General features: G+C 39.3%; 1 protein-coding gene across 1 annotated transcript; it reads left to right on the forward strand.

Moving 5' to 3' along the window:
• LOC140224503 (uncharacterized) lies at nucleotides 1–13,074 on the forward strand. Its single transcript, XM_072299898.1, has 4 exons — nucleotides 1–394; nucleotides 2,195–2,524; nucleotides 3,140–3,281; nucleotides 5,728–13,074. The coding sequence occupies exons 1-4, from the start codon at nucleotides 284–286 to the stop codon at nucleotides 6,225–6,227; spliced, it is 1,083 nt and encodes a 360-aa protein (XP_072155999.1). The 5' UTR covers nucleotides 1–283; the 3' UTR covers nucleotides 6,228–13,074.
• The last annotated feature ends 11,735 nt before the right edge of the window (nucleotides 13,075–24,809 follow it).

Raw genomic sequence — 24,809 nt, forward strand, 5'->3', positions numbered from 1 at the left:
TCAGATTAGATGTAGATTACCTCCATGACCATAATTAATTTCTTATTTTTGTTCCCCTGATCCTTATAATTTATATCAGCAAAATGTAGACTCAGTTGAATGATACCGATTTGACGTCGTTAATTTCTAAGACGACCAATCTTATCTATTTCCAGATAAAGCTTTGAGTCCGAAGGTATTGTTCTCAGACTTGGTATCGTTCCTGAAACATAGGAGTTATGCTGTGGAGCACATTTCCACCCCCATCCAAACCCGAGGATATGTCAATCTCGTAGTGGATTACATGATTAGTAAATATGGTATCTACCCGAAAAAAGAAGATAAACTGCTGGTGGCAAAACAGGCAGTCGCATTGCATCCGGAACTTAGGGTGGCAACCGCTGCGGTGGATTGTGTAAGTTTCCACGTCATAGTGACGTCATACCATACTACCGTGCTCTCTACGCCTCTTTGGTGTAACAGGACTTAATTATCTTTCAAGATATTCCCACCTTGTTGTACCTAAACCGGATAAACCTTTATATTTGCCTCGATTTTTCCGGTGCACGATAAGTATCTTGATTTATTTTGCGAAGAAAGATCTGTACCTACTTTTAAAGGATGCCTGTCATTCTTAAAACGTTCAATTTCGTATAATACTGTGCAACACCTCTGTTGTGAAATAGTTGCTTCAGGCGCCACCGCACGGCGGGCGGGCGGCCAGCAAACGCGCACAGGCGCCTACAAACCTAAGTGGATACTTCAAGCATCGTGCAATGCGTGAAGTATCCACTTAGGTTTGTGGGCGCCAGTGAGCCTCTCGCGCTGCGCGCTGGCAGCACGCCGCTCTGTTAGGCTTTAATATTTATACTCGCATAGTCAGCGTTTTTTAACTCATGATTTTGAAATGTTTGCACACTCTGCATTGATTATTCTCATTTAAATTGATAGGAGAAAAATATGTATCAATTTATCAAAGGAGAGTAATAATATAATGTGTTTTTTAAATATTGGTGGTTCCGTGTCAAATTTAATTGTACGTGACGTATTTGACTCTAAAAGATCGATGTACAAATGGGTTAAAACTAAAGATTGCGTGCTCCTTGGTTTTATTTCCTCTTTTGTTCATTTTTGCAGTTTCTGTCGGCACAACTGCGGCTCATTGAGATTAACGTTGCTTGGAAAAGGTTTTACAAACATTTGTCACGTTTTAAAAATACAAATGTTTTCAAAATGAAGTAATAACTTCGTAAAGAAAAAATTAAAAAAATAAAAAAAACACCTACACATATATAAGGTATATTGTACATCGAATATTTTAAGGATAGAAGTAAAACCAAATATTCACCAATGACAATTTAAAAAGATGATTCAAAAGGAGAAAGTAATAACATTTCATTTAGAAAATGAGCAACCATAACAACACCTCCTTCTCTCTCAATTTCTCATTTCTATATTGTCAATACTAGCGAAATGCCCGTGACTGGAGTCACGGGTCTAGAGGCCGCTAAAATATCTATAACCCCGAAAAAATGGTGGTAGGGGAGCAAGACATGCCATACAAAAAAAATGATAAAATCGATAGAAAAATGAGTTGTGGGGAGAGGGTGTTGGAGCTAGAAAAATGAGCTGCGGGTGGGGGGGGGAGGTAGAATAAATGCTGGCAAAAAAATTAGAACTAACCTAGCAATGATTTATTAAAAAAAGAAAGAAAAAAAATGAAAAAAAGAAAAAAATAAATTGAAATAAAACATCAGCTGATAGCAAACAAAGGTTACCAAGGAAACCAAGGAATGGAACTTTCATAAAAACAGTTTAGTGGAAAACAGCGTAAGTAGGGCACTTACGTTAATTACCGTTTATAAGTAAACGGTAAATGCGATTTAACCGAAAATTTATACAGTTCTTCATAAGACCAAAATGGACAAAATTGCAAAATTTGAAGAAGCTAACGTAAATCTAACGATAGTTATCGTGAACGAAAGAATTGCTGACATAGGTCGGGTAACTATTATAGGTGGGATAATTTTACATACCGACTCAAATAAAACGCTTGGACCAAGTCACTGTTGCTGATTTTGGGCGTAAACTACTGGACAAAAAAGGTGCGCGAACAAAAAATCGTTGACAAAATGTCCTGAAACTTACGAATGGCCAATTCCGCCATACTCTGTCTATAAAGGTACTCTAGTTTGCGATGTTGTTTGTTTTCCAGGAGCGTTTATTTGATCCTCACACTCGGAGCGGGCCGTTAGAATGGCGCCTGAAAACTATACGGAGCGCTAGGGCGCGGGAGTTGAAAGAGCAGGCGGTGACGTTGACCGCGGCGCCATCCCCGACGAGCAGCACGGATGATATGATGGAAGGCAAGGATTTGTACGAAGCGAAAAACCAAATTTTGCTGAGCAACACGGTGGAGGACAAGAGCGTCATTGTCGAGGCCTCCAGAGATACGGCCGTCCAGCGGCACGATTATATCGCCCACAATCCGACAGCGGATTTGCAGGCCCTATTCCCAAGATATTTCGACTTCGTCCCGCACTTGGTAAGCCCCATCATACGTCTACTCCTTCCGCCCTTAGCAAAGCCCAATAGAGAATGGAGATGTTGCATGTGTGAGGAATTTGCCATTTGATTGTTGATTCTTTTGTAAAAGTTCACGAGAAACACGATGGTGCCGCTGGTTTTCTCTGAAATCAACTCCCAAGCTCAAAAAAAGCTCTCAAGTTGAGGCCAAAATGGAGGGGGTGTCTCACGCTATCCTGAAAGTCCACATCTACATCAAGGCAAACTCTTAATGCAAAGATAGGGAGCAAATACATTGACAGGGCTGCCACTTCATTTGGGGACTCTAAAACTGAAAAAAACGGCATCACTGCTAATGTATTTGCACCCTATCTTTGCAAGGAGAGTTTGTCTTGATGTAGGCGTGTACTCTCAGGATAGCGTGGGATATCCCCTCCATTTTGGCCTCAACTTAACCTAAGTGACCTGAATATTTGGTAGTGACTTTAAGTCTGGTAATTTTGAGTTTCTCTCTAGATAACAAGTTCACATTGAATAATTCTGATGATTGCAGTCCAAAAATGAAAACTTCCATCTCTCTCTAAGAGAAAAAATTACAACGATTGTACAACTATAAACTCTACTTGATTTTCAGGTTTGCGTCGACTTTGATGTATTATATCCAAATGCAAAATCCCTTTCTAAGTGGTGGGAACCGAGATCCAAAATCGTCAGGTATCTTTTCAAGAGGACTGCAGAAAAATCACTGAAGAATTTTGCATCCCAACATTTGCTGGGTATGTTTATTTTCTTCCCTTTTCTCGTATCATATTTCATTAAATCCGATTGTTTTACAATTGGTCATTACTCAGTGTTTTTTTCGTTTTAAGTCTTGGAGGAGTTCAAAAACATAATATTTTGGAATTCTGATTCAAAATATTCGCTCTGTGTGAAGGTCATCCTATATAGGAAGTCAATTTCATTTTGTGTCTTGATGATTAATTAGCGATGTGTTGGTCACTTCTTGTTAGCAAACGAGACCTAGTTTCACAGGCCACCGTTTCCATCTGCTCCATGGCTCGAAGCTTATTAGGACGGAATCAAACGAAATCAGCCGAACTACTTTTGAAATACACTTTTCAATAAGGATCGACTTTAGTTACTTTTCATGCCATTAGTTTCCTAATGGATAGGTTCCCATAGATAAGCCAAAAATAAAGGTTCCTTTCCGCAAAATGTAGTCCACTTTACATCTTCCAGTGTCTAGGTCCTGGAAAGGTGGCAAAAGAGATGAATGTAAAATGATCGATTCTTGGCGAGAAAGGCTGCTTCACCAGGAATCGAGCACTGATAATGGAGGTAAAATAAAGTTGCCAACCGACGTCGAGTATAAATTACTTGTTTGTTTTACCCTTAGATGCTTAAGACTCTTTTTGTACGCGAAGTCTCAAGATGGGTCAAATTTACGCGTGTTCAAATACATTGATTTCGATAATTTTCGAAGGACTTTTTTTGTTATATCTATGTTTTTTCTGGCTAGGATTATATTTTTTTGGAATAGTCAACTTTTTGATAATATACTGGCGATTACAACAAGAGTAACGTTTACGTCCTATGTAACTCCCCCAGAAGAGTTAGTTGGGTCAATTGACATGGTTTGGGATTTCTTGGGGTAATTGTGAAAAAAAAAAATCATGTAACATGAATTAACTCTCTCCAAAATACAAATTTTAGACGTGTTCACTTTAAGGCGCTCGAGGGACCTCTAAATTATTTTTAATTATTTTAATTTTTCTTTTTTTTTTCAAAATGATTATTGATTTGGACACCTCATATCAGAGCAAACTTAAGAATTCCCTGAGAAAAGGTAATAAACTTGTCTCAAATTTCAAAAATAAGAGACGTTAGCGCGCGTTGATGACGGCGCAGAAATACAAATCTTTGCATTTGATGGATGTCCTTGTTGTATCTGTAAAATTGAAGGCGCGATGGCATGAGGTGTGAACTCGCAATCTTCCGCTACATGCTGTCAATGAGGTGTCATTTAGATTCGAGAGAATAGTCAAAAAATTGACGAGCGAATACGTTTATCATATCTTCGGCTGCGTCGTTCAGTGGTACCCCTTGGAGCACCACTACGAATAAGGCAAATTGAACAAACACTACATGGAAATAGAGCACAGTGAAATGGAAAAGAGCGCGTTGATGACGGCGCAGAGATGCAACTATTCGTGCGTGATGAGCGTCTGTGTTGCGTTTGCAAAATTGAAGGCGCGATGGCGCGAGGCGCGAACTCGCAATCATTCGCTCTATGCTGCCAGGCAAATTGCTCAGATTCGGGAGAGAAGTTGAAAAACGAGACCCGAATAAGGCTGCCCTATATCTTCGGTTTTGTTGACGCTCGACCTTTTTTTTCAATTCGATGTCTTGATCCTTTTTTATAACGTACCTGTAGATCTGTCCTTAAAACTCGTATGAACCGGCCCCGAAGAACCCACAGGGCACATGTTCCTAGCAAGCTTCGGGTCAATTTGACGTGGCTTGTGCATCTAAGGGTTAAAAATAAAACGTTCGAGGAAATCAGGTAACCCGCCTTGGGAGCAGGATACTTAAAACAAGGACGTTTGTGCAAGGTATGAGATAGGTAAATGGGCAGCTCCCCGTGCGATATATTCGAGTGGATTTGGGTCAAACTAGAGTACCTATGTAGGAAGAGTACGGGCAAATTTCGGTAATTTTGTCGGTAATTTTGAGGTCGGGTCATGGAGCTCCTAGGGCCCAAAAAGGCAGCCTACCCATGAATGCAAATATCCAGAGTGATCTATTATTACAGTTAATACCCTTCGTTTGCAAATCACGTATTTGACTCAGTTTTTGCATTACTCTACTAATTTTTGCAGAAAAACGCTCATCTATAAACATGACCATCTTGGTTTGATATTGAAATCCGAGGATTGGCGATGAAATTTTCTTTGTCAAAAGGACTGCCCTTTTGGGCCCTAAGAGCTGCATATTTTGACTATTTCTATCAACCGGAACTATGTGCATTAAGACATGAGCCCTGAGACCAATGAGAATACATGCATAGCAGGGCTCACGCCATAATGCACATACTTCCGTTTGACAGAAATGCGTCCATTTCGTCATGCCCGTACTCTCCCTAAGTCAAATTCGTCTATCTGCACTTTTTTTATTGGTTGGCGAATCAACTGAATTAATTCATTTTTACGTTTTGTTATGCAGACTGGAATACCGAAGCTCAAAACATCTTGAAGTTACTTCTGTTGGCGAAACCACCGAAATTAGGACTTGCTGAGGGACCACTTGCAGTTTTTGGCGAATTCCTCCGCTTTAAGGATGAATCGATTCCTTTCGATCGATGGTCGGACGAAGTGATTGAGCGGGAAAAAAATCAGAAAGCACCGCCCTTGATTGTTGCAGAGGGTGTGTCTAAAAGTAAAATCAATAGATACCTCGTTCTAGTGGATGGCATCAAATTGCCACAAGTATCGGATATCATCACAGCACTTGATCTCTACTTCAAATCCTTCTTCGTATTTAATATAGGTTATCCTGAAACCGTGAAACAATTTCTTAAGTTTCTGCAAGTATACGTCTATGAAATATTGAGGTCAGACCTACGGCATTGCACCCTTAAAACGAAGTGTCTGGCCAATGACATAGAGTTAGCCTTTGGAGACTTAGAAAAAGAGCCGAGTCAAGACCCCTTAATTATTGAGTGAATAATGATGTGTGCCGTAGAAGAAAAAGTGCATTTTACATTCTCGTGATAAACCGTAATTTTTTATTTCAGTTAATTCGCTTGTTTCGGAAAGTGGTCCACTACGGGTGGGGAAGGAAAATGGGTTCAAGAAAATGGAAAAAACTGAATTCAGCAGTGGAAAAAAACACATTGGATCTAGAGTCCAGACCCTTGAAAACATTGACAAGAAAATGGACTCTTGATTCAATCAGATTTAAGCTTAAATCAATAGGAAATTCGCTCAAATTAAGAGGCTGGGTCCTTGATTTAAGCTTATGAATTGAATCAAGAGCATTTTTTCTTGTCGATGTTTTTAAGAGTCAGGACTCTAGATCCAATGTGTTTTTTTTTCCAGTGAGCAGCACATTTGCAGTGAATGAAAAAATGTTTATCGGCGCATATTATTCGGCTACCAAATGAACCCTGTAATCAGGACTGGATTAAGGGGGTGGCCACATGGACCGCGGCCCATGGCACCAAAAGGGGGCGGCAAATTTTGCAATTTTTTTAAATGTAGGTATAAAAAAATTGGGTTCAGAAAAAAAATTATCAATGACAAAAGGGGACGAAATCTCTCTTTCCTGAGAGTATAGTAATTTCTAATTTTGTCGGTTTTCGGTGATACAAGAAATAGCATCTTTAATTAGTAGAGTGAAGAGAGGAACTAGCCACGCAATTTGGCCTGGAGCTCAACGCAGAGAGGAATGATGACGAGGACTTGCAATGAAAAAGACAAGCCCTCGGCGCGGCGTTCGACATGTAACGCATATTAGCGCCTACAAGACTGCATGAATACTTCACGCATTGCGCCAATCACAGTGCGATCAGCGCGGCGCAGCGGCGGAAGTTAAAATTATTAAACCACATTTATGTTTGTTCTTTCATAATTTTTTGGTTCATTTCTTATAAATGGAGGACCTTGTCCACATAGAGATAGGTTTACGGAACTTAACTTTCGCACAAAGTTCCGTGAAATTTTGCTAGTAGTGTTGACAGGGCTTTCGCAAAAAATGTATCCAACACGAGTAGGTAAACGCGTAAAACACCCCTCCCCTTCCGGCACGTTCACTTGATGGTTTTTATTGATTTTTCAAATTGAATGAGAAGGGGGCGGCAAAATACAGGCGGCCCATGGGCGGCAAGTAGGTAAATCCGGCCCTGCCTGTAACTAAACTTAAAAGACTTTTTGCCCCCTAATATTACAATATAAACATTTTTGAGCCCCTAAGTTGAGCTGCTTTATAAGAAAATGTAATTTGAGCCTGCCTCTTTAATTCAAAATATAGAAAAAATGTTTCAAGCGAAAATAAATGAAAAAAAAAATAATAATTGACCTTCCTGTCTTAAAAACCCTAATGGCAGCATGGTACGGAATTTCAATTTTTTACGAGTTGGGCACTTTTCGAAACAAACGATCCAATAGACGCTATTAGTGTTAAGTCATAGAAAAACGATTTACATATTTATCGATTCATTCTTATTGGTATTTCATTGACATTGTTTGGATTCAATTGATGTAATGGAGAATCCATGTGGTGACGTCACCACTAGCGGCGTCTATTGTTCTTTGCTCATTCAAAAATCCAACTACGGCCAAAAACTTCGCTTTTTATCAATTTTAAAACGATAATGCCTTAATGTTTTTTGAGTCTCGTCTCGACGTACTTTGACTTGTAACTATCTACGCAAGGTACCAAAATGCTTGGAACTTCTTTATTTACATTAACCAGTCAAAGTATAAGTCGCGAATCAGTTGGTAAATTTTGTTCTCTCCAAAGAAATTCCGTGATATATGAACCCTTGTAAAAAAAAAATATCTGAAATTGTACGTCCATTCCCAGTATTTTTACTATGTAAATAATGTTGTTTTTGTTATGTCAATTTTTTTTCGGTCTCCCATTATTATGAAATTTTCATATTATTTCTAAAAAATGAAAATAAAATGTTTCCACACTTTGATTCTTGGTTTATCATTTACTTACTGCATTTTCTCTCTTTTTCCCCCTTTTTTTTTAGAAAAGCTTCTAATGGCTCCTATTGGCTAATCCCATGCTTACCACCAGCCTCAGATGACCATCGTCTGAGACCATCAAACTCAGGTTACCTGGTCGGGAGTCGAACCCTGGACCTCTTGGTTATAGGGCCAGCACTACGAACGCTACACCACAGGAGGCCGACTTTTGCTTCTTTTAAAATGAAGTATCCAATTCAGTATCAAACCTGAGTGATGACCAGATGAGTGATGCTGATTGTAGAGGCACGTACATGGTAGAGTACCTATATTGAGAGAGTATGGCCACTGAGGTTACCACCTCTGATTGGCTCAGCCATCTTAGGCTAAATGGAGCCCTTAGGACCCAAAAATGGCGGACGCCATAAATTAATGTAATGCAAAATGACTCAAAAAGTAGTTTTCTTTGCTTATCGTAACGAGAAATTTACTCAAATGCACTATTGCGACATCTTTACATATTTTTAAGGCTAATTGTGTGCAATTTTTGAGAAAAATTATCTTAGATGTAGTAAGGTTGGCAGCAAGTGCGGTTGGTGATAACCGTCAAAAGTTGGCAATGACCCCCCTCCCATCCACAAAAACCAAAACAAAGCACCGCCATTTTTGGGTCCTAAGCCTCTCCATGGGGCCCAGTGGCCATACTCTCTCAATATAGGTACTCTAGTACATGGAACGATGGAGTACGTTCATGTAGCACTCAAAGACTCTTCTAATGTTGAACTTTCCCCACGCAGTATTATCTTATCATCGGATCATTAACAATGTAAACAAACACACACGTAGAATAAAAGAAAGTGTTGAGGTACAAACTTGTCTGCAACATAAAACCTACCATAAATAAAATAGTGTAAGGGCTGAAGTACACACAATGATCACTACAATGACTGCGTGTTAAAGGTCGTGTTATGGAGGCGGATCATCTTTGCCTTCTATAAGCTATAGATTTATCTCTGTCATAAATAACATTAATTTCTAACGATGAAGTAAGGAAGAATCGCAATTCCGATTACCACCGCAGCGAAGCGTCCAATAATTTTTACTCGGTTCTCTCCACCGAAAAATATTTTGACATTGACTTTGAGAAAAGTTGTAAAAGTAATAATCGAAAACCGCTCTCGCGTACACGTCTGAATAACCAAGAACTGAAGTCAGGAATCAAGTTCACCTTCAACTCGACCTCCCTTACAACTTCCTCGGGTAGAGTAAAATACATGTGGGTGAAACCTCCTTCTTTGCAAAAATTCGTGCATAAAGAGTCGTGCACTGAAAAAATAATTCGGTCGTGTGAACCGAACGTTCAGTGTTCCAAATCATCCCAAACATTCGGTTTGTCCAACTGAACTTCCGGTTCGTGTAACCGAACGTTCGGCCCTCAGGACCAAACTTAGTTCGTCAGTACGTACCTAACCGCACAAGTTCGGTTTGACAAACCGAAAATTCATTTTGACAAACTGAAAATTCAGTTTGCAGAACCGAATCAGTTGTGATGACATGCAACACCGAACTTTGGTATGTATATTCGATCGAACTTGTTTTTTCAGTGTGGCTGAAACGGTCTGGGTGAATTATACTGTGGATGATGAGTCTGCGAGCGAGTAGTCCCGGACGCTCCAGTTTTTCTCCGGGATAAGGAAATTTGAATGTGGGTGAATTATTAACGTGGCTTTGTTTTGAACCAACAGATTACATGATGGATGCGTCGGAATTCTTCCCGAGCGTATTCAAGTCGGAACCATTGGAACCCGGTTACGGATACGCTTCGTTTCCGAGTCCTCCGAAACACTTTCGGTGTAGCGATTGCTCCAAAAGCTACCGCTGGAAGAGGGGCCTCATCCGTCACCAGAAGTACGAGTGTGAGAGCACGTCGAGCAAACCCAGGTTTCCCTGTCATCGATGCTCATACGTCGCCAAACACAAATGGAACTTGAAGAAGCACATGGTGCTACGTAACCACCTCTAACATGTTCTCTGTCGTCTACTCGAACCATTCTTCAGTTTTTGTGGCTGTGAACATTGAAAGAGAAACTCACTTTAAAATTGACCATCAATCAGAGAGTTTCGACCAGAATCAGTCTAATCGCATTCCATATGTCATAATAAAGAATTTGCCTACACAAATTTTATTGCTTCATCTGAGATTGCGTCATGAGCTGAGTTCGCAGTATTTTTCATAATTTTTTTCTGACATGGGAAATTTGAGAAAAATAGACATCTTTATCAAAGTGAGAAATTAATTTTTTTTCGTTTGAGTTTCAATCTGCAGGAGCAGAAGGGTTACTGTTTCAGCTGAATCCAGATGGGGACTAGCTAAAGGAGGCAAAATTTGCTCAAGGGGAGGCTCATCTCAAATTAGCCCTCAAATTGAGCAAAAGACCCCCCCCCCTAAAGTAAGGAGGGTAAGATTGACTTCTCTCCCCACCCTCTGCTCTCTGCAGTTGATGCTCTTGCACAAAAGGGAGAGGACTATGCAATGACAGCATGTTGTGCTCTCTCCCTTTTTTAGAGATTCATAGGTAAAACAACTAAATGAAAAACTAAATGAAAACTAGATGAAAAAACTAAAATGCTGACAAAGCAATTTGAATGTCAAAATTTTGTCTGGTAAGATCTAAATGCTGATTTACCTCACAAGCAATTCTAAGTTCTGGAATGTGAAATCAAGTGTGATTGACTGACATTTACGTCTCACCAGACATGATTTTGACTTTCAAATGCTATTTCAGTACATTATTTCTTTTGGTAAAGGTCACTCACATTCAAAGGTTTGGAGAGGAGGGAGAGCTCATACATTCACATAAAATTATTATTGAGATTCTAGTTCCTTACATTTTTCTGTTTTTTTTTCGTTAAAGTTTGCCTTTGATAAGAAAATCAAAATTACATTAAGTCAGTCTTTTATATTTTTACTTTTACCTTATTACTTTCATTGTAATTCTTTGTTTCTTGTGATATTTGAAGACTTGTGAAACCGTCAAGCGCAAAATTAATTAAATATGTTCTTCACGTCAACTTCTCTCTCAATATTTTGTTCGCGAATTCCCTCGTCCGTCAAAGAAACTAAGGTGTGAACTCAAAGTCGAATTAAATCATTTGAATCAACCATCAGTTTCCATTTTACATGGGTGATACACCCTACATAAGTTTTTCAAGGTTAATTCAAATTTGTTTGCAAAGTCTGTACACTCTAACCAACCTGATCCTCAAGAGTCGTTCTTTGAATCATTATTTTTCGTGAATTCAAAACTGTATTTCGAACAAGGATTTCACCAAAATTTTGAGAAATCCTATTTTTTTTCTTATAGAAACAAAAATGAATCCTTAAACTTGTTCAGAAATCAAACCCAACCGCACTTTTTCAGTGACTCACGAATCTCAGGATATTATTTGTAATCCAGGAAAATGAGAAAAATTTAAAAAATGGGTCGATCGCAAATCGAAGAAGCAGCGTGCCTCACGGTAGAAAAAGAATACGTTTTGTCATCAACGCTAGTGGCCACCCTGTTAGACTGCTACGCGGTCTGAATTCAATGCAAAAATGACATATCTGACCATTTTTTTTATTTATCTCTCAACAGATTCAAGCCTTGTACCCTACCCCTACTATCTCCTTCTCAAAGAAGATTCCGAGGACAGTGGAGTCGAAGGTCAGATGGAATTGTTTAAGGACGGGCGTTTTAAGTGTGACCTTTGCGATAAAAGTTACGTGTCGAAAAAGAATTTAGCTCGTCACAAGAAACACGAATGTTCGAGCACAGTCGATAGACCCGGGTTCCCTTGCCATCGTTGCTCTTACGTTGCACAATATAATTGGTGTTTGGAAAGGCACAAGAAATTGAGCGATCACTTCTAGGAGGTGTCATCTAAGGTTCCTTAATATACAGGAACCCTAGTTTCATCATAGACGCTTTTAGTGTTACGCCACATAAAAATACATATCGATTTCTTCTCATTTGTAGGATTGAAAGAGGATAATGACATTGTTATTGTATGGTTCCAATTCGATAAAATGGAGAGTCCCTATGATAACGTTACCACTAATAGCGTCTATACCCATAATCCAGCCATGCTAATAGAAAACGCCGCATGAAAGTTCAAAGGTTGTCAGATTTCCTATAACAATATACGTATCCACAATGTAGCAGTTATAAATGTGTCTCCTTAAAATTCTCCAGCATTTCATATTAAATCACCAACAAAATTCTGTAAAAAATGCGAATGAAAATATATATACATCATATGAAGAAAATTTTATATTTATCAAAAGCAATTTGGCAACATCTGGCTGATCATGCGGAGTTTTCTATAGTTCGGGAGAGGGCTGATTATTGAAATTTTTTGACACAACGATAGACAAAAGAAACAAAGAGACGGTCGAGTGATCCTACTGGTGGAAGCGGGTAACGGCAACGGCAGCCCACGAGAGACCTTATAGTTAGTCCATCTTTTTCCTACTTTCTCTAAAACGACCACTGCGCCCGTTTCAACCACAAGGATCATCCGTCTTCCCTTTGTCTGTCTTCTTTGTCTATCGCTTTGTCTGTCAATTTTAGTAATCAGCTCGCAGTGGCAGTTTAGAGACATTCAAAATCGTCAAGTATTTAGAGCCTCTCTTCCATTCTCGTCATTTTCTCGATATCTGTCAATTCCCATGCATTTTTGTTACTTCCCTACCTCGCCTCGTTTCCCGTCGGAACGTTAAAGTATTTTTAGATCAGCTTTTCATTTTCTTTGTTCAACGTTATAGTATTTTATTTTATTATTATCAATGCTTACTTTTAAGCAGCTAAATGTATTAAATTTGTTTTTACTGAAACTTGTGGCTATTTATTTTATGATATATTGTTTTCCTTTTTGTTACTAAATTAAGATAAAAGCTTAAATTGAAACAGGTGCATTTAATTATGTGGAAAATTATTGGTTTTTTAACCAGAAATAGCAAATTACACATACATGAAACGGAAATAGTTTCGTCTGATGAGAAAAAACCAGTTTTCCCCTCGTAAAGAAATCTTTTTTGCATCCAGTGCAAAATGATTTTAATCAGTTTCAAGTTTGGTTTAATTAAGGTTATCCTAATTGTAGTCGTCTGAACAGCGACTTTTCGATTTTCAGAAATGAATGTGTCATACATCACAAAACCAGAAACACTTTTCGGCTCAAAATACCAATCAATGGCTGATCTACTTGCACCTCCAACATGCTGCTATAGTGAGCTGATAGTTGGAATTGATGGACAAAGCTATAGACAAAGAAAACATAGGGAGTATGTAGCGATCCTATTGGTTGAAACAGGTGGTTCTTACAGACTGAAGGGGTAAATGATGGACCAACTACAGGGTCTCTCGTGAGTTGCCGTTAGTTAATATATTATTTACCTCTTATGTCCATTGCATCCATCTGCTTACATCAATAGGATCCCTCACTACCTCTTTCGTCTTCTTTGTCTTTAGCCTTGCATATCGATTTCAACAATCAGCCCGCTAGGACCGAGGGTTATGAAGACTACCCGCTAACTTTTTCTCTTTCCATCCGCAGATTATGACATAGCGTTACCAGGAACGTTATCCGTTACGGAAGATCAGTTAGAAATTTTCGTCGAGGACGATCTCGGAAACTCCGAAAGTGAAGTCAACGAAGAGAGGCCTTTCAAGTGTGACCTTTGTCCGAAGAGATACGCGACGAAGAAACACTTGATTCGTCACGAAAAACATGGCTGCGTAAACACAATCGATAAGCCAGGGTTCCCCTGCAATCGTTGTTCTTACATTGCGCGGTATAAGTGGCATCTACGACGACACATGCTTTTATGCAATCACCTCTAATGATCGTGCCAGTGCGCTTACTTTACCTGTGATTCTACGAAGATGAAATAATGAACTTAATTTCTAGTCTAACTTTTATGGTGCAAAAGCTGGCACGAAAAAAGGTGAATCCAAGAATTCGACAAAACCTTCGACCAACTTCGATGTCATTATATCGGCCATAGATTTTGCTGTTTTAGTGAAAACTTTTGAATGTCCACTTATTTGTTGTATTTTTCTTTATTTAAAAAAAAAAAAAAAAAAAAAAAAAATTAAAAAATGCACACAATCTTGTCAAGTGTATCTTTATGTCACAATTTTCGCACGGTTCATTAACATAGAATAATTGTCATGTGAAGTTGACGTTAACATTCAAAATGGTCAATCGCGGAGTAAAATAGAACAATGTACGCTTCTAGCCAGGAGTAATTGAAATTTTCAATGTAATTACGTAATAAAACATGATTCTTAAAATCCCTACTTTCACCAACAGTCAAAAAACTAATTCTTCAATAAATATGTTTCATACCTCTATACCAGGAGTCAAGAATTACTCAAAATCCCTTTATAAAATGAAGCATCGGTAAGATTGGTCAGTCGCGTTTCACAGAATCATGTCTTGGTGTGACAGTCGAATCTTGTGTATGGACAAAATAAGTATAGACAAATTATGGCAGCGATCATTAAAATATTCATCGAGCCCATGAAAAATACTTTGAATGACGTCACCAACTGCGTCAGAACCCACCTGCCAGCTGTGACCAAGTAAGAGAAATTATTTTACCCTCTTTTTACCAAACTTTTTCGTTTATAGCCAAATTTAATTATGGTTCTGTCCTTCTACCTCACTAATTCGTAAGCTAACTTCGTGATAACTAACGATTCGCTGAAATGCTCCTTGCACATTTTCTGATACTGCTTTTCTGACTCTTCACCAACAGATCATGAGATCACGGCACTCCCACCTTCCGATGCAAGACTTTCGAGTGTCGAGCACGTTGAGGCGGACTTGATGGAAATGACGGATATTTTTGGTCGTAACAAATCGACCGACTTTTCGGAGAGACAGTTTACTTGTGTCCTTTGTTCAAAAAAGTTCAAGTACAAGGGTGACCTCAATCGACACGAAAAATGCGAGTGCCAGAACACACTGGACAGAATCGGTTTCAAGTGCCCCCTTTGCCCATACGTAGCTCAACGGAAGTGGAATTTGAAAAAACATCAAGTGCTCCGCACCCATTTGTAATCGTCACCTAGAATTTCATACCCGGAGAATTTTTTATGATTTACGTCGGATTTACGTCGGTTTGTTGTCGACCCCCTGTACTGACAAATAAATGAACGTTTCCGCACAGTTTTTACTGAAAACACCATCTCCCTCACCTTTTTCCAAAGATTAATAAGTCAGATGAGTCACAATAAAACGCTATCGAAGACTCAAATGTTTAACGATGAGGCTTTAGTGAAAGAAATTCTTCTTGCTAATAGTACAATCGTCCAGTCGAATATCCAAGACAAACTATTTCAGAGATCGCTTTCGCACCACCCATTACACGTGTTAGAGTTATTTTAGGAGTTCAGCGTCGTAAGAACGAGTTTGACACACGTTAACTTTGAAAAATCATCTCCATATCAACAACCATCACAAGCACACACACACCCTCACCCTCACAGGTGCGTGTTGCTATCCATAAGAAAATGTCTTATCCTCACAACGACTTGTGCCGCTCTGTTTTTATCGCGTGGATATTTAATACAGGGCCTCTTAAAAATTTACCGCAAACCACGATCCATCAAAAGAAGAAAACAAAACATGGAATAAAAGGTGAATTATTTGCCGAATGATAAGATTCTTCTCAATGACCAATTTGACCAGCGGCTACGTTGATCTTAGGATTTTTTTTCTCCAGCGGAAATTTTCAGATCTCTAACTCGGAAGTGAGAAGTAGACGTTAAATACATTTTTTATGTGTTGAATCAAGTATTTTTAGTTTATTTGATAAGTTCTGCATACAATTTTAATGCGACAAAATTTTCTGCAGGCTGATCATTGTAATTGATAGACAAAGAAAGCGAAAGGAAAATGGAACGAGTCCATCGATAGAAGCAAGTGTTGCGATGGAAAATGGAATTATGTAATTCACTGACTATCGGCAATCCATGAGAAACCATCTAGTCAATCCATCATTTTCCCTTTTTGTCTAAATCAGCCACCTGTTTTAAACTATTAAAATCGCTCTATCTTCCCTTCGTTTTCTTTGACTATAGCTTTCCCTATCAATGTCAATAATCAGACCGCTGCCGTGCTCATATAATAACCTTGTCTAATCCTCCAAGAAAACCGTTCAATCTCCTATTATTTTTAATGTTCTTCAAATGACATTTTTCCCGACAGATCTCATCGATCCCCTCGCAGTATCAGGCGGCTTGAGCCCTGAGCCTTTTCAGGGCCAGTTGATGCGGAAACATTCGAGGCCAACGTCAGAGCTGAAGTGGAAAGATGAGCTTAGTCCCATCCCTGAAAATCCGGTTCCGGCGTCGTTTGACTGCGACTTGTGCTCGAAAAGTTATCAAAGGAAAGGGGCGCTCGTTCGGCACCAGAAGCACGGATGCGCGGGCACTCTCGAGAAATCCCGTTATCCCTGCCAACTCTGCCCCTACGCTGCCCACTACAAACACGATTTGAATAGACATGTCATCCTACGTCATAGTATCCCGTCGAATCGTTTGATCTTGCAAAAAAAGAATTAAATATCTCGAAGCGTTTTATCTGTCAAAGGTAATTAGTCAAATCAGGCATTTTATCAAATGCCTAGGCAGATACTTAAATTTTCGGAGTTCACGAGATTTTTGTACGTTTTCATAAAGTCTACGGTCAGCTAAATAATCAGAATTTCGGTGTAAATAAGAATATTTAATTATTTGCCCAGGCATTCAACAAAATACCTGCTTTGACTTTTACTTGTTGTGAGAAGTGGTTTTCAAAAAAGAAATTTGTAAAACTATTGTAATATTTATAATAAATATACATTCCTTTTATCTAAATTGTAGAAAGTATGTCTGCACCCCACAAGTATGCACCGACTTTTAGCGATTCTTAAATTTTCTGCGTTTAATTTTATTTTACTCTATTATGTATATTTGTGGACTATTCTATCCAATGTCCCAAAGTCACTGTGCAGAAAGTTACCTGTATTCGCACAAAATTCCCCACAACCGTTTTCATGTAAAAAATTAAAGCTCCCAATTAACTTTGGCAATAGCTGATCTGGCTTGATTTTGTCCGCTTAACGCGGTTCAAATGGGAAATTCCACCAGATAACGTTACTAAGCGGTACATTTCCTTACTTTCAAATCAATTCTTCTACAATTTCCCATGTCAGGAAAGAAATGTGGAAAAATGCTGCGAAAGCAACTTTTCATGCACCCTCAGATACAGCAATAAAAATTCATGCAAATTCTCCATAGGAGTGTCTACGTCGTTTCCCCAAAAAATGTCCCGCCGGAAAACTCGTCTTATTAATCTTTTCACTGATACCTCTGACTGATACCCACTTTTCCTTTGCAGTTATTCGCATCGAGGAGACCGGAATCCCGCATGACCACTGTTACGTGACGAGGTCATCCAGTGAGACATCAAGCCTTGCGAGAGCCCTAGGATTCGTGGGGCGGGAAATCCCCGTCTCGCGGGAAATCTCTGTCTCGCGGGAAATCTCTGTCTCGCGGGCGATCCCTGTCTCGCGGGCGGGGGTGTTGACGCGAGCGGGGGTAAAGCATTTGTACAGTTGCGAGTTCTGTGGAAAGACGTACAGCTGCAAGAAGTATTTGATGCGACACCAGAACCACGAGTGCGAGAACATCGAGGGGAAGGAGTGCTTCCCTTGTCCCCGGTGCCCGTACATTGCCAAACACAGGTGGTACCTCAAACGTCACATTCAAGAATTCTGCGGTCGACGTCGCTCGCTCCTACGGGCGCAGGCCGATGCTGAGGAATATGATGATTGAAAAAGCAAAGCACTTCCAGTTCTCCTCATTCAAATTTTGAAGCTTCATTTTTGTTTGTCATCTCCTCTCTCAAATTGTATCGTAACAAGTGGTGATTTGATGAAAAGATAGGTTAGAAACGGTCGAAGAACATTAATTGGACTGCGTTTTGCAATTTGGATCTACAAATTCCAGCCCGGTTTAAAAACAATGTGTGTGCCATTAGTTTCCCCTATGCACATAAGGGTTTTTTCCAGAGGAGCCAGAATCTATAGCTCCAAATTGCAAAATGCAGTCCAATTAAGGGGCTTGGAGGACAAGGCGCATAAGTGCAGTTTTTGAAAAAATTGAGATATTCATGAACTCAACTAAAACTGGTTTGAAAGTACATTTTGTGAAAAATTCAGAAGTAAAATCCAACTTTAAAGCATCGAAAAGTGAGTTCAAGCTTCCTTTCCGCCATAAAAACTCCATGTGATTTTGAAACTTCAAACACGGACTTCTCGAAATAGCAAAAATTGCACTTATGCGCCTTACACTCCAGACGCCTCAATTTACTTTAAAAAATACCTTGGTTCGAAGAGAGGTTTTTCGCATCAAAGAGTTCCTTCGATTTAAATTTAAAATTCAAGCAAGTAAAATAGCTGATGCATCGATCCGGACATTCACAATGTTACCATACAATTACATTATTATTTCTTTCTCATAGGCTAGTTACATAATATGATTAATTGTTCGATAAAAATGGAGAAGAGAAACAAAGTACTCATAGATGAGTCACAGACCAAAAAGAAAAAAGGAACGTATGTAACTGAAAAGCGTATCATAACATAAAATAAACAAGTGTAGTATGCGTGTAGCGCACGAGTATGAGGCAAACCGGCGCGCCTTCAATTTTGTACACGCAACACGCTCATCCATCGAGCACGAATAGTCGCATCCTCGCGCCGTGATGTAAAATAGGTGCAGTGCAGTGCATTCACTAAAGCGGCAGATATACCTGAAGGCAAGAATTTTGGCAACATCTGAAGGCTCATACGGCGTTCTTCCTTAGCACGGCAGAATTCTGTACATGCTCCATGGATATTCAATGAGCATGAGTAGTCGCATATGTAATAATAGCACATTATAATAATGAAGAATACTCGCATATTTTTTTTCTTTTTTTTGTTGTGTTTTCTCAAAGAAATGTGTGGTATTTTTAAACAAGGTTGCCATGATAAATTTGGGTATCCATCCATGACGATGTATGTTTTGTTTCCCACGATGATTAAACTTTTGTTTGAACTGAAGGAACTCTTTCGAAAGATAAGAAAACATCCTCTCTCTCTAAAGAACAGAAATTTCACCAAATCGGGAAACATATTCTGTGAAGTCAAGAAACTTTTTTCGAGTAATTAAACATTTTCCTTTCCACCGAAGAGCTTATTTTTTTTTTTACATATGACCGCTTTTTAACGGTTTTTATTCCCTGTACACCGAGCTAATGTATTTGAATTAGAACAAAACCAGAATAATTCAATGTTGATGTCTGTCTGGTGAGACTCGTTTCAAATGGGTCGTTGCAAATATAGTATCATTCCATGATCAATAATCATTCTTGATTTATGAAAATTATTTAAAAATGTTCCTAAGTTTCCTTGATTTTGTAATAAAATAACTGCTCCTCCATGACTTTAGTTTGATATTCTTCTTCAATGTGTTCTAATTTTAGTTTTAAAAAATCGGAAAACCGTTAATATTTTATTATACCATTTCCATTTATTTCATGTTTATAATTTGCAAGAAAAAATAAGATCTTATTTTGTATTTACGCCTAATACTTGTATGATCTTCGGGAAACGAATCCATGTAACCGTTGGTTTTGTTACATACCTGCAATAAGAGGAAAGGGAAACTTCACAGAGATTCATCCATGGTTTGATTTGGTTGTCGATTCAAGGATTTGCATGTTCAGCGGTTGAAAGATCGAAGAAAGATAGCTCTGAGCCCGAATTTTGCAGGTTTGTAGTTGACCGCAAGTTGAGGCAAGGATATGAACTTTATCATTGAATTGCTGATTAGTGGTTTGCATCGGTAAGGGACTACAGATGGCAACTCATAGTCGAAATTTGAGGCTCGGTTTCGCGACTTGTGGTCGATTAACTTAATTCGGGCACCAGTCGTGGAGATAAACATGGTAAGTGATTCAAAAATCGAGCTACAGGCCAAAAATAAACAAGTCACATTTCAAACTACATGTACATAAATGAGAAATGATATGTATAAAACTTACTAGAAACAAAGCAGATGTTTCGACTGCCAACAAAAACTGTAGTTGCAAAAGATTGTGTATTTCTGCATAGTTGGCGAATAGTTTTGTTGCTTTTTTTATTTATTTATTTTTTCTTATATTTTTATGTTTTGTAAAATGTTTCCACGTGTTGTTCTCAATACACTGAAGAGATCGCAGTTTGTAGGCGGTCGGAACGTTTGCTTTGTTTCTTGTAAGTTTTGTATTATTTCTCATCTATATGCATGCAGTTTGAAATACTACTTGTTTATGTTTGGCTTATTGCTTGATTGAAATGCTTGAATCAATTACCATGTTTTATTCAGCTTAGCCAGCCAAATTTGGCAACACAATGTCGTGGAGATGATATGTATACGCAATAAAAAAATGAATCCTGTAGTTCTAATACTATCGTTTTTGTTGGATGTAGATGTCAAAGGAACGCATACGCCGGAACTTCCCGTTAAACCATTCCAATGCGATTTGTGCTTCAAGTTCTTTAGGAGGAAACACCACCTAGTCGAACATCAAACGCACTATTGTGCGCAATCGTTGGACAAGCCCACATATCCGTGTCCTCAATGCACCTATGTCGCAAAACGAAGTTCCGATCTGAGGAAACATCGAACTTTGCAAGGACACTATAGCTTTATGATAGAGTAGCATTGCCGTAGATGTATTCATCTTGCGCGAGAAAAACAATCCGATCCAACGAAATATAGACGAGGAAATATTAGTTGGCCAACATGTAGTATGTATTTACAACCAACAAACTCAATTTACGTGAAATCAGCGACAGCCTGTCACTTTTTACTACACTCATTTATGTTCATGTCTCTACCGTCTTCAATTATAAATCTGATTTATTTTTTTCAAGCTACTGTTTTTTTTCTTCCTTTTTTTGAAAAAATTCTGTTTCCCCCGTAGTCAATCCAGTTTCCCTCACCAAATCAGTACACCTGTTTGGCACGGGAAACGCGTATACAATAGTATCTGTCTTTTTCTCTCTCCCTCTCTCCCCTCCCTCTGCCCTCTCCTACCCTCTCTCCCTTCTCTCCTCCCCTCTCTCCGTACCTCCCTCTCTCCACCTCCCTCTTTCCTCCTCTGTATAAACGACTGTACCTACAACGAGAAACTTTTTGTATTGAGGCAATCGGTCGGTCCCCTGAACTTCTAAACTGTTTTGTATTAAATACATTAGTCCAGTCAATCTAGCATTTTTCTGGGAAAATCTATATATAGAAGGTTTTTTTGCGGAAACATGTTGCATTAGGCTACCAGAACAACATATCAAAAGTTTACCAAAATCGGCCGTCCGCTAAGGCCGCCATCTTGAAAAAAGGGGGGGCGGGGGGCCAAAATACGCCGCCGGCGACCGGTTTTTAGCTTATATCTTGAAAAATATCGATCCTACGGAAAAATGTCACTGAACCTTTTAAAAAGATCATAAAATTTCCTATTAGAAACACTATACATTTATCAAGTTGCGACTTCTGGTTCGTGAGATATGGCGGTAGTTTCCTGCGGCTAGGAAAGTCAAATCTTGCGAGAAATCACGTTTTTTCAACAAAATCTGTAATTATCTTAAAAACGGCGAGTCTGAGGCAAAAAAGTGTTCTCACCGGAATGAAAGAACATGAAATTTCCATGCTAAAAATGCTTATGAATTCACTAGGGGGTCCGCCCCCGGAGCGCTATGCGGTCCGAACCAACGGCGGCTACTACGCGGTGAGGCTCGGCTTAGCCGCGCCATGCATTGTTGCGGTCCATAGATGAAACGGCTTCACTTTTTTGGTAGATTTACCGCGAGGGTAAGTCATATTATCCATTTAAATATGTGCTAATTTCCTTTCATCATGAACCCCCCCCCCCCTCCCCCTTTAGGTCATGCATGTTGTATAGTTAACAAATGTCAACGGTCGCGCTTGAAGATAATGTTATTATTTTATGCTTGCTTATTCAAATTAAATTTGTCAAACAACAAATCTTCTTTTTTCAAAGTAACTAAAAGGAAATGGAGTAATACAAAATTTAGAAAGAGGGAGTTTAAATTCATCCTCTGCTTCCTCTTCGATCAGTGTTTCTGCTTGATTGCTGCATCCCAAGCCGGAACAATGTAGACAAATGTCACTGCATGGTAGACCAGCTCTCTTACAAGAGCAGCGGTTACTACAGCCTTTCGAACATGTACATGAGATGATTTGTAAAAGTTCTTGGGGGGGGGGGGGGGGTCAGGCGGGTTGAGCATAGGCACAAGGAGAAGCCTGAGTTCCGAAGATTTCCACCCCCATTCCTTGGGATTCCGTTTTCTTCCTCTCCTGAGTTGAACTTGATAATATACACGTAAGAAGTGTTGTTTGCACGCATCTGAAGTTGGAGGCAACGTTTGCAGTTTCACCTCAGTTTTTGCCTTGCCAAAGCACGATTAAAACATTGAAATCTGCATTTGTTCAAAGCAGTAACTGATTTTTCAGCACCATACAGCAAAAGAACGAGTTGCTCACCCGCTTGACAAAGCTCATCTTGAGTGCAGTCGGTTTCATCAAATTTCTCAGCAATACAAGAGACTTCGCCACATTTTTCCAACAGTTTAATAAATTTGCCTTTGCCCTTGCCACGAAATGCTGAAGTAGTATCACATCCACTGACGACATGGATAAACAGAATGCTCTTCTTCAAATTTACATTCGATGTTCGCAATTGATTTGAGCTAAAAATTTGGGCTGCATATTTGCCCTTACCTGGTTTGAGTAATAGGACGTCGCTTGATGCAGGCGTCAAAGCTATCATTAGAACAAGGAGGTCAATGTCTTCACCAACGATTAGAGTACCTATATTGAGAGAGTATGGCCACCGGTGTTACCACCTCTGATTGGCTCAGCCATCTTAGGCTGAATGGAGCCCTTAGGACCCAAAAATGGCGGACGCCATAAATTAATGTGATGCAAAATGACTCAAATTGTAGTTTTCTTTGCTTATCGTAACGAGAAATTTACCCAAATGCACTATTGCGATTCTTTACATATTTATAAGGCTAATCGTGTGCAATTTTTGAGAAAAATTATCTTAGATGTAGTAAGGTTGGCAGCAAGTGCGGTTGGTGAAAACCGTCAAAAGTTGGCAATGACCCCCCTCCTATCCACAAAAACCAAAACAAAGCACCGCCATTTTTGGGTCCTAAAAGTCTCTCCATGGGGCCCAGTGGCCATACTCTCTCAATATAGGTACTCTACCAACGATAACAACTTGTTTCTTCGTTCCTCTCGGCAGACTGAGAGCTTCATTTACGATGAGAGTATCCGCATCGTCCTCTGCATGAGATACTTTAACTTGACTCCCTGTAGTAAAGTGTTTCGATAGCAAGCAAATCAAACGCGCCTCATTCTTTTCATTATAGATAGAAGCAAGTCCTGGGCCACGGATAGAGGAGTGTCCTCACAAAAAATTAAGGCAGGACATTTCTTAAAGCTATAACGTCGTCACCTTTCAACGCTTTTTGTAGAATCTGTTGCGCTTTTTGTTCGTATCCATCAAAAACAATTGAACCTTCAAGACCATCATGCTTTTCAACACATAGGTATTAATAAACGATTCCACCGCTTAAGGTAATAAACGAAGAAATGCTTGTCTTATTCCTATTTCTATATTTTGTATTAATTCATTTCCTTTTAGTTACTTTGAAAAAAGAAGATTTGTTGTTTGACAAATTTAATTTGAATAAGCAAGCATAAAATAATAACATTATCTTCAAGCGCGACCGTTGACATTTGTTAACTATACAACATGCATGACCTAAAGGGGGAGGGGGGGGGGGGTTCATGATGAAAGGAAATTAGCACATATTTAAATGGATAATATGACTTACCCTCGCGGTAAATCTACCAAAAAAGTGAAGCCGTTTCATCATGGACCGCAACAATGCATGGCGCGGCTAAGCCGAGCCTCACCGCGTAGTAGCCGCCGTTGGTTCGGACCGCATAGCGCTCCGGGGGCGGACCCCCTAGTGAATTCATAAGCATTTTTAGCATGGAAATTTCATGTTCTTTCATTCCGGTGAGAACACTTTTTTGCCTCAGACTCGCCGTTTTTAAGATAATTACAGATTTTGTTGAAAAAACGTGATTTCTCGCAAGATTTGACTTTCCTAGCCGCAGGAAACTACCGCCATATCTCACGAACCAGAAGTCGCAACTTGATAAATGTATAGTGTTTCTAATAGGAAATTTTATGATCTTTTTAAAAGGTTCAGTGACATTTTTCCGTAGGATCGATATTTTTCAAGATATAAGCTAAAAACCGGTCGCCGGCGGCGTATTTTGGCCCCCCGCCCCCCCTTTTTTCAAGATGGCGGCCTTAGCGGACGGCCGATTTTGGTAAACTTTTGATATGTTGTTCTGGTAGCCTAATGCAACATGTTTCCGCAAAAAAACCTTCTATATATGGATTTTCCCAGATGACCCTTATTTAGAGCTAAATTGACTGGACTACATG

This window comes from Bemisia tabaci, chromosome 1, assembly GCF_918797505.1.
Source record: "Bemisia tabaci chromosome 1, PGI_BMITA_v3".
NCBI lineage: Eukaryota > Metazoa > Arthropoda > Insecta > Hemiptera > Aleyrodidae > Bemisia > Bemisia tabaci.

Excerpts from the sequence above, each read along its gene's own strand:
- LOC140224503 (XM_072299898.1), top strand. The coding sequence starts at position 284 with ATGATTAGTAAATATGGTATCTACCCGAAAAAAGAAGATAAACTGCTG. Across the intron at positions 2,525-3,139 it reads TCGACTTCGTCCCGCACTTG|GTTTGCGTCGACTTTGATGT; the intron begins GTAAGCCCCATC and ends CTTGATTTTCAG. Across the intron at positions 3,282-5,727 it reads TGCATCCCAACATTTGCTGG|ACTGGAATACCGAAGCTCAA; the intron begins GTATGTTTATTT and ends TTTGTTATGCAG.